Source organism: Colias philodice, chromosome 12 (genome assembly GCF_061535455.1).
Source record: "Colias philodice isolate Cphi_HAF_F1 chromosome 12, ilColPhil1 Martin Lab GWU primary, whole genome shotgun sequence".
NCBI lineage: Eukaryota > Metazoa > Arthropoda > Insecta > Lepidoptera > Pieridae > Colias > Colias philodice.
In genome coordinates, this window is record NC_143097.1 from 7914464 (window position 1) to 7925721 (window position 11258).

The window sequence follows — 11258 nt, forward strand, 5'->3', positions numbered from 1 at the left end:
GATGTGCAAAATAATATGCATTATGTATTGATCATATTATAATAATAGAAGAAGTAAAATTTACAACACTTTATTCACCCTTCTTTAAAACTATCTTTAGTAACCACGTTAAGTTTTCACCTTATAATTGTATGCAAAGTTTTGGACACACGAATAGCATTTGTATTTCTTTTAACATTCCGACCGAAGTCCGTAGTTTTGGCAAAGATAATGGGCCACTAGGTAATAAATCTCCTGTAATGGCGTAAAAATAAACAGTTGTGAGTAAGCCATTTCTATTTCGATTTTTGTTTAGTATTATTGTGGAAATTTGCTTATGAAATGAAGCAATTTTCTCCAAATTGGTTTGTACCACGAGCGCTAATGGTAGATTATAAAACCTCAATGAATAATGGAAGGAATGTACAGTTTTATTTTTACTATGGTGGTAGGAATGTAATGTCGTTTTAGTGATTTGAACAAAGCTTGCTTAAACGTATTTTGAAATTGAAAATGTTCATAGAGCTTAGAAATGATAGGCGAAAATCATTTTGCGAAATTCAAAATAGAACAATTCCACATACCTACATGTGAGATTTTCTATCTGATGCACGTAGTTTCATTTACTCGCAAAATTATGAAATTTGATGTAGGTACCGGTTCATAGGTGTCTTATTTAGCTTTTACTAGATTTCCGCCCGCGGCTTCGCCCGCGTTTTCAAAGGAAAACCCGCATAGTTCCCGTTCCCGTGGGATTTCCGAGACAAAACCTATCCTATGTGTTAATCCAAGTTACCCTCTATATGTGTGCTAAATTTCATTGTAATCGGTTCAGTAGTTTTTACGTGAAAGAGTAACAAACATCCATACAAACTTTCGCCTTTTTAATTAGTATTAGGATTATATTCTTATTAATGAGTACTACCTGGAATAAACGAGTAATGTAGAGTCAGTACAAATAAATGTTCCAATTAAAATAATCAGGCGTTATTTATTGTTTATTTGTACAGTGTACACATTTGTAGGTCTTTCGACAGACAAAATAATTAACGGTTAGTGACTGTACACCTAATTTTCTATAGGTATTATTATCCACTGCCAATTTTTGTTTCCCATCAAGTTCTCAATGTTGAAATATGTATGATTTATTTATCAGTGTTTCAAGCTAACAAATTTACTTGTATGTACTTCGAAACCATTAATTTTATGTGCTATTTAATCATTTAATATTATACACTGTTAACACAATATGTGTCCAATAAATCTCTCCAATTGCAACATAATAGAAATCACCACCAATATATCACCAACTTTACGAATAAATTACCTACCACCTTTCTGTATTACACGAAAACACAATCCGATATTATCAGCCGAATTCATCAAGTCCACCTAGTTAGGCGAAGAGCCAAGCCTACTTCCACCACAATCAATTACAGGCCTAGGACAGCTGCTAACGCGTTTTGTTTAGACGCTCAAGACAAGCGATTACAACTCAACAATGAAGTAAGGATAGCGTCTAAATGACACGCTTATAAAATAAATTAATACGACTATAGGCCCGTGCTAAAAATTGGTTGTCTGTAAAGTCAGTTTACCGACGATAGTTGAACGTGACAACGTCCGATTGTGCTTCTTTGTCGCTCGTTCCGCGCTTTCGCTTGCACTTCAAGCCACGTACATAGGGAACGCCTCAGAGCGAGGTAACGCCGCTTGAGTCATGTTTTTTCGTGCGTGCAGCCGGCTCTATCGAATTATAAGACGTTGTCACGTCAAAAAGGGATGGTTCACATAACTCATCTGGAGACCTATGTAGAACGGTAGAAGGGCATAAATTATTGCATTGAACACTAAACCTCACCTGTAAGCTGTCCAAATGAGTGAAGTGAGTTAGAATTCAAAACATTACAATATAAGGGTTTAATATCAGCGAACTTCTAGGTATAAACATCATATTTTGTAGATTCATAGTAAGCTATATATACTTAGTAAGCTATTAGTATGTTACATGTAGTGAATAAAACATTTTGTACGTGTCGAAATCTTTATAATATTATCACCATATAATATTTGCAAACAATGAAGGCAGTTAAAATAACATTAAGATGAATAATTTGACAGGCGCACACCTGGCATGCGCCTTTATAATTTGCGCACATTTTACACAAAATTCAAATTAAATTACCATTGAGTTTTGTTTTGTTTGTTTATAAATTATAGGAAGAAATAGCGATGATTTTTACTTCCAAACTTATGTTATAAAAGCATCACAGTCATGTTTTTATGTACATTGTACAATTTTCATGTGGTCCATTGAAAAGTTACATTTGGGGTTGCATTTTTTAGAGGACGCAATTTTATTTTTTTGATGTGTAGGGGTGGTCAGTGTGAAGCTATCACCAAGTTTGTGGGGTCGCCACCCTTGTCCCACGGCCGCCATCTTGAAAATAGCGGTTGATATGGTTTTTACGATATATCTCTTAAACTATTTATTTGATAAAAAAAAATTGTTTACATTATTTGTTGCAAATTAAATACTCTACAACTTTGATCCTGCAACTTTTTGTCGTAGAACTATAAATAAAAAAGTTATAAGCGAAAATGTTCATAAATTAGAGATATTTATATTTCTCAATAAAACTTTTTTTTTATAATTATACGTAGAAATGATATTTGACCATTTTTGTAGATTGTTTTTCGAGGAACAACTTTTTATACAACATAAATAAAGCATGAAGCTTTTCAATTGTTTCCACAAGTTTTAAAATAAGTGACACTTGGAGATATCTCCTCATAGACACAAATACAATTCGTGCTGATTCTTTGTGGTGTTAGAATAAAAATTTTGAAACGTGTAATTTTATGTAGCGCTTTTCTTGTATCTACGTGTAGGTAATAAATCTTATCGTATGAAACCAAATATTATCAATTTACAATTTCACCCTTTTTAACTTACATTTTTACAATAAAGGAAATTGCTTCAAACATGCTGTTTGATTCAGGTACGAAAATGTAATACAAAAAGAATTAAATTATCCTCAATTCTATACTTAATTTTTTTACAAATTGCTATGCTAAAAATATTTGGAAGTAACAACAAGTCACAACCAATTGTTCAGCAGTAACACTAAATCACAATAAAAGTTATCCTGACTACTAAAAGAACTCATTATGCCGCAAGTTTCATCAGATCCAAGTTTTTCTTTGAGGCTGCATGCTGCATAAAGTTTGTACCAGCTGGCGTCGTTCTTGGCAAGTAATTATACGTATTTCGATGTTAGCCTACTTCTTAAAAAGACTGAAGTTTGCGTTAGACAGCTTACACTAACGAAATTAGAAAGATTTTATAAAGAACCCACTTTACAGTGTCTATAGAGAGGCTCTATGGGCTCTACCTACATTACAGTGGACAGAATTTGCAGTCTTAGTATGAGTTTTGCCTTTGAAAGACTTAAAGTAAAATGATACATGCATTTCAGCTCATGGATAGATATAGAAAAGACTTAGGACTAACTAGAAGTTTTTCTTTTAGTGTTTTCTAATATGCTTCTTTGAAACTTCGTTATTTGATGAAAACGGGCTGTTCATTTATCTTTTCTATATGGTTTTCCCTTTACAAGTAAAGACATTTTTAATTCCACTTTTAATTCATAAGTTAGCAAAAACTTAAATGTTTACGAATATAAAATACCCTTATTTACAGCTTGTGTAATTATTTATAAAATAACTCATAACGTAAATCGTTATTTGTCTAAATACTTCATATATGTACGAGTATCAATTAAACATTATTGTGTTTACTCAATAATTTCTAAATAATAAGAGCTCCTTACATTGAAATCCCGTATGAATAAACCAACTGATTTAACGTAATAATGCAGTGTGTTATGAATATAATTATTGATATTTTTCAGATTTTTTAAATTTAATTGAACTTATGTATCCATTTAAATATCTGCACACCCAGACAGTGGGTAGAATATATTAGCGCTATAACATCGTAATAATAACATGTATATTTGTAACTACATTCTTGCAAATAAATGTAATTTGAATTTTAATTCAGATGACACATGCCTACCAACAATTACGAGAAAGCTGACTAATTAAAACAGCTTTGGATTATTACTCCATTTATATTTTCGTTTCCACCGTCCGTCATGCTTTTATCAGAAAATCGGAAGCAGAAATCAAACTAATTTAAAATCAGTGTTTTATTCTTTAAGAAAACTTGCAAAATTAATTATACTGGTTCCAGCTAATTACCTGTCTCAATGTGAAAGTTTTGAAGTTATTTTAGAAAGTTTTGGAAACTAAGACTTGGGACTAGAACGTACATTGCACGTAAAATACTACACGCTTGTCAAAATTGGAGTGAAAAAGTAATAATAATGTGTGTCCTCAGTCAGCTAATAAAAAATACGATCTAAGTAGGTACGTGGTCAGACAGCTACGTCATATTTTTATTTTATTTATATTTATATTTTATTTTATTTATTAAAGAATAAGTTTTCGAATTTTTTAGTTCATAGGTCACATACTCATGAACTTGTTATAATAAGAAACTAGCTGCTCGCACCGTCTCCACTCGTACTTTTCTGTAGGTTTTAATTTTAAGCTATTGCATAGCTTCTATCGCGGGCCTTGAGCGCGGAGACCGAATCCAGAAATTTGGTAACGAAAAACCTCACGCTCCCCACTCCGACGGACGTGGAGGTGTGGCTTGAAGGCATAGCATGCAATAGCTTTACCGCTGCAGTCCCCGAGTGCCACACGTCTTTTTTTGAAGTGAAAACTTCTTTAGCGGCGTTGGGTATAAAATCTTAAACTCGCGTCAGGACACGTGACCTGATCGAAAAAGCGTGACGGATGGATATCAAACATGTTCAACGTTAATAATCAAGTTTTCACTTCTGCCGGCACTCCCGGAGTGCAACCCGTCTTTTTTGCATAATTATCTTAATCCAAATCCAGTATTCAAGACATATCCAACGAACCTAACATCTATTCAGTCAATTCAACCATTCTAGAGTTATATAACATTTTACGTTCTTTTACATACATAGATAATAGATATCTCTCACATAAATCAGCCTGCACACTGTCAAATATTGTTCAGTCAGTACAATTACGACAATGATAAAGATTGCTGATAAGTAATTACTGAGTGAGCATCAGCAGATATGTCAGCCTAAGTGACAGCCGGCGAATAATGAACGGAAGCATAATTATTGTATGACATAAATTATTCGTATACTCTTGGACATAATAATTAAGGATTCAACGTGATTGTCATATTCGTAATACTATTTTTTTTGTGTTGTGTGGCAGCTCATTACAACTGCAGTTAAGTTTATATAATAATAATAAAATAATTTACCAAGTTTCCATAGAAGAAAACTCTATATCCGTACATACCAATAGACATTCAGAAGTCGAATTAACCCTACAGTAGTCGCGTATCTAAAAGTGACGTGTGAGGCCGCGTGGTCTACAAGGGTATACCATTTTTAAATCAAGAAAAAGTACACAAATAAATTAAAAAGTATGTTTTTTATTTATAAATCTTCATTACTATATTATTTTTTATATTTAAAATAATCAAAAAACAAACAACCATATCTTTTATGATTTGAAAAAACTACTAGAACAAAACGCTATTAGATTTTAAGAAATTTTCAATTTTGTATCACTGGACTACACGTGTAGACCACGCAACTGCTGTAGGGTTAATCCGTAATGATATTATTGTCATATCGTAGCTATACAATTTTTTTTTTGTTTTACGTTTACATTCTTTATAGCAGTTCTTTATCAAGAATGCTGAATTTATATCAATAGAAATTAGTTAGATAATAGACCACCTCAATAAAACCATAAAATAAATTTACCAATCACAAATAATTAATTTTTACTTCGATATCGCTCTATTATTGCTAAACGCTATTTAAAATCTAGGTAATGTAATATGGTCACTTTATACCATTACTATTAAATAAGTAATTAATTATTAATTGTGAAGCAATGGAGAAAATAAAATTGCAGCGTAACGACACACTTATTTATTTTGAAAGTTTTAACAAGAATAATCCACGTTTAGCAATGGCAAGCTAATATATAGGCTTATCCCCTCCGCGTGGCTGGCTGGTAGGCATGGCGGTGGCATGGCGGCTGGCAGGAGGGGATGTCAACATGGCGGCTTGGCTTGACGGAGGTGACAGGCGACGTCACGTCCGTTACCACAGAACACATATTACTGTCCGTTACACTCGGCCATCCTGAAACAGTTGTTCCCACAGGAACAACAAAAATAATTAGCTCTCTAATAAATCAATAAGATCTTCGGTTTCCATTTGCTCATCCGAACTGCTAGCACTATCAGAAACTGTAACAATACTTTTATAGGGCCTCAACGAATCTGCAGCTACCAACCTACTAAAACTCTTATACCCACGTAAACCCTATATACTTCTAATTTGGTACCTATCATTGCCCAATAATGCAAGTCGTCAAGTTCATAACTATGATACATGCTTTCCTCTTTACTTGTCACCCTACTAAAATATAAAACGGGTCGCAACGTACCATCAATTTGCTATTCCTAATTTACACACAAAGCACAGGATCGTACAAAGCTAACACAGGCTCGGAACACAAACACTTTTTTAATTGTTCGAAACTATTGTTTTGATCACTACTCCATATCCACGAAGCTTTCTTTTTAGTTAAATCGGTTAAAGGGCGGGCAATGATAGCAAAATTGTAAATAAACTTACGAAAATAACTACACAACTCGATAAATTGACGCACACTATGAACATTGGTCGGTGTTGGAAAACGAGACACCGCTAATAACTTTGAATCGCCCGGTTGAATACCCTTAGCCGATATTTTATGACCTAAATACGTTATTTCATTTTGCAAGAACGAAAACTTACTCATGTTTAATTTTAAATTTTCTACTACAAGTTTGACAAGTACCGCTTGCAAAATGTCTAAGCCTGACATAACGTCATTCGAGGGTAAGAGTAAATCGTCCAGAAATGCCAAAATTTCACGTTTACCATGTTTGTTTTTATAGTAGAGCCATTTTACTGATAAACCATTCTAAACATAATAAACAATTTCTGAATTGAAGAACTGACGTCGCTATAATTTTGTGTCAATAAACCTTCTTTCTTTTTAAATACCAGAGACGTTACTCTAAAAATCGAAATCTGACATCTAGAATCGAATGCATTGATTACTTGTGAATAAAAATCATCATAAATTAATAAATTCGATTGACAAATGTTTCAAATCCGTATCGATTAATTCACTTTAATCGATGTTTTAAAGCAGGTTACCTCTCTTTGAAGATAAAATTGATAGACGTCAAATGTTGCCTATTAAATTGGCTCGACTATAACATTATTATTTTCAGTTCTACCTACAGATTCAACTATTTTATTTATCAACCGCATAAAAACGGATGGCGCGTTTCGCTAAACCGAATGGAATACGAGTGTACTCGAAATGACCCTGGCCTGAGGTGTTATGAATGCAGTTGTGTGTATCTTCATTACTAACACGTAATTATTGATGATGGCCTTGAACCATATCTAAACTCGTAAAATATTTGTGGCCCGCTAATTTCGAAACCTGATCGTCTATGTTTGGCAATGGAAATCTATCTTTTACGGTAATAGCATTTAAGGCACGGTTATCAACACACATCCTACTGTCCCCGTTTTTCTTTTTGACTAAAATGACCGGAGATGCATAACTAGATTCAGACTCTTTGATAATCTCGGCATCTAATAAATCACTTTAGACTGAACTACTGCTAGTTCGCTATGCGATAATCGATAAGGCTGGCGGTAAATAGGCTGATCACTAGTAAGCTTTACTATTAGCATTATAATTGGCAAATCTATGGCAAGCAAGGGTAAGTACCTGGCTATTTGGCTGTAGTGGAGACTCCTGGCAGCTTTCAGCCCTGGTTAGGACCTCTCCCGGCGGCCACACGATAACCTCGCAGCCCATGTTGATGACTTTGATGTACCCGTCTTCACCAGTGAGCAGGGTGGATGGAAGAGAGTAGGCCACTCCCTGCAGCTCATGATGCCGAGGCGGTGTAACCGCATCGTTGCCGACCTTATTTCCGAGAACCCGCACTTGAATGATGGAAGAGCCAGGTGGAAGTCTCTCTTCGTTGACTGTGACGACTTTAAAGCGATCATGGTCTTCGATAGCCTCAATATCGCAAATGGGATTGGGATCTTGAGTACGATTAAATTTGATTATGCCTTTGCTAACTGTCAATGTCATACCTTCGCTGTTGATGACAGGCTGACCGATTAAAAGATTAACATCGGCCATTTTGATGCTAGACAAGTAGGCGTGGCATTTCATGGTTATACCGTCAATTTCTAATTGAAATTCGACTTCTCCACGACTCGTTGAGAGTCCACCGGAGAATCCTTTTAAAATGACACTCGTCGGTTTGACATCCAATGACAATGCGTTCGATACTTGTTCGTTTAAAACGTTAACTTGACTGCCGGTATCAATGTATGCTTTCACGTGGATGCCATTGACTTTAACGACCTTTTTGTATATTTCATTATAAGGGCGTAGTACATTTACTTCTTTTATGTTGTCGGTTGAGATAGATCTTCTATTTTCCGTGGCAATTGTAGAACAACGTGAAGCAATGTGTCCCTTATTTCCACATTTATAACATGTACGTGTGTCAGGTAGGCAGCAATCACGCAGTAAATGACCAGTTTTATTGCATCTCGGACACGGGTCTGTTTCGACATTGGGTGGCATTGACTTTTTATCCAGGTGAGATGGCCTACTCACCAAATTTTTATGAAACCTTGTGTCGATAGGTAAAGTACGGTAGTCGTCAAGTGCACATAAAAATCCTTCGTAAAGCTCTCCTGGCGTGTGGCATTGGAAGGCTCGAGCGTTAGGTTGTAGCGATAGTGGCAGACCACGAATGATACAGGAAACGCTGGCGCTATCGGATAACTTGCATCGGAAGCACATGGCGATTTTATCTTGATAGTATTTTGTCATCGTCTCTGTAGGTTGCTTCTTCCTTTGTAGTAATTCTTCAAGCATATTTCCATAATCGCGATATCGAGGAAATGCTCGCAATAGCATATCCTTCCATTGTTCCCACGTGTAATCGTAGTTCTCTAGACGATTATACCACTTCTTTGCTTGACCTCGCAGCTTATCTTGTAGGTAAAATGATTTAGTTGTATCGTCCCATCCATTTATTTCCCCAATTTGGTCAATTTTACGAATCCATGCTTGTACCGTGCATTCCTCACTATCAGGGTCAAATTCTGGGATTAAAGATGCAGCACGATGGACTTTTGACTTATTTGGAGCTTGGGGGTCATCTTCCAGGTTGCTTAAAGCCTTTACTACTTCTTTTTTCAGCAGATTCTTGAGCAGCTTCCGTGCAGGCGGTGAAGAAGTACCCTCATCTTCCTCCGACATTGATTCGTCAGGAGGTCGACAAACTTGTGGTCGACGTCGTTTCATCCCGCTTCTGATTTGTGAAGCAATGGAGAAAATAAAATTGCAGCGTAACGACACACTTATTTATTTTGAAAGTTTTAACAAGAATAATCCACGTTTAGCAATGGCAAGCTAATATATAGGCTTATCCCCTCCGCGTGGCTGGCTGGTAGGCATGGCGGTGGCATGGCGGCTGGCAGGAGGGGATGTCAACATGGCGGCTTGGCTTGACGGAGGTGACAGGCGACGTCACGTCCGTTACCACAGAACACATATTACTGTCCGTTACATAATATAATTAATTACTTATTTTATATTACTATTAAATAAGTAATTAATTATTAATATAATTAATTACTTATTTAATAGTTAATAATATATGTAATTACTTATTTAAGCTAGTAATGTTAAATCGAGCGATCTTTATAATAGCTAAACTACCATTTAATATAGTAAAATACACGCTTTAATAAACATACAACGTTCGTAAAATATGCATTGTGCGATAAAATTAATTACATTTCAGATTTAATTCTAATTGTGGATTCCAAACTCCAGTTCCAAGTATTGCGAGTCACATCTGAAATTAGTTCGCTACCATAACCCGGGTGTCTATTCTTGAAGCATTAGTAGGTTCGACACGTAGCGGGACGGAGGTCAATTTCCTTTAGAAGTTGAGAATAGGACCCTGAGACGATTACGAGGAAGTGAATGCATGTCAACAGAAGTAGAAAGGAGATTCGCTTCGAGATTTTAACGCGAAAGGATTTCTAGACGTTAGAAAGTATTTTGCGCTGGTATTCGGACGTGTTCTGTGAGAATTTATGCGAAATACCGATTTTAAATAGAACATTATATAGCTTATTTACAACGTACGCTTAATTATTGTAGTCCGTATTGTTAAGGCATTGTTGTATCGCAGTACAATAGGTTCTACCTATTATATTGTATGTACATACGTTACAGCTTTCAGTTGATTTTAATTGTTGTGTATTCATTAGTGAAATATCTTACTACAGTATTAATTGAAGAAGTATTTTGTTATTTCCTTGTTAACCTATTCTATTTCCAAACAATAAAAATTGCATTACAAACATGATTAAGTTCCATTTAGTTGCGGTCAACATTAAAAATAATATAATCCTTGAACTATTTTCTGTCTATTATTATTATAAATAGGAAATAGGAATATATATAATAATTATTATAAATAGGAAGCCCCAAAAAAGATATTTCCCAAACAAGGATAAAACCAATAAACCCGGCTTCAATTGTTTTAAAAACTTTAACCCTGTCTAATGAAATTCGACGCCTCAAAGTTATTAAGATAAACGGATCTTAAAATATATAAAAGTACAAATCTGTGCCTCCAGTGAATAAGGGAATAACTCAAAAACAGCACTTTTCAGGAGAGACAAAAAACTATATATCAATACTAAATCTTTATTAATTCAAAATTTTAAGCTTGTATGGGTAAGATATGATGTTAGACTATAGTTTTACATATGAACACATATTGTAACAACCCCATAAATATACTTTTTTCGTGTTTTTTTGTAGTTGTTGCCTTATGAACGAGTACTTCATGGAATAACTCAATGTATTCAGATAATTTTTTTTTTACTCTTTGCAATATAACGACTTATGCCCTTATGCACTATGTTCATATTCGCACAACACGACTTATATTATTGCCAGTTTTGGTTTTATAGAAATCATGTGACTTATTATGCTTGAAATTGGCAGAATATCAGCGTTAT

General features: G+C 34.8%; 1 protein-coding gene across 1 annotated transcript; it reads right to left on the reverse strand.

The window, feature by feature from the left end:
- Window positions 1-6026: 6026 nt before the first annotated feature.
- Window positions 6027-9787, reverse strand: LOC149484175 (uncharacterized). The gene is made up of 2 exons (XM_089701708.1): window positions 7915-9787; window positions 6027-6257 (listed from the first exon to the last, which is right to left on the reverse strand). The coding sequence occupies exons 1-2, from the start codon at window positions 9520-9522 to the stop codon at window positions 6243-6245; spliced, it is 1623 nt and encodes a 540-aa protein (XP_089557834.1). The 5' UTR covers window positions 9523-9787; the 3' UTR covers window positions 6027-6242.
- Between the last annotated feature and the right edge of the window lie 1471 nt (window positions 9788-11258).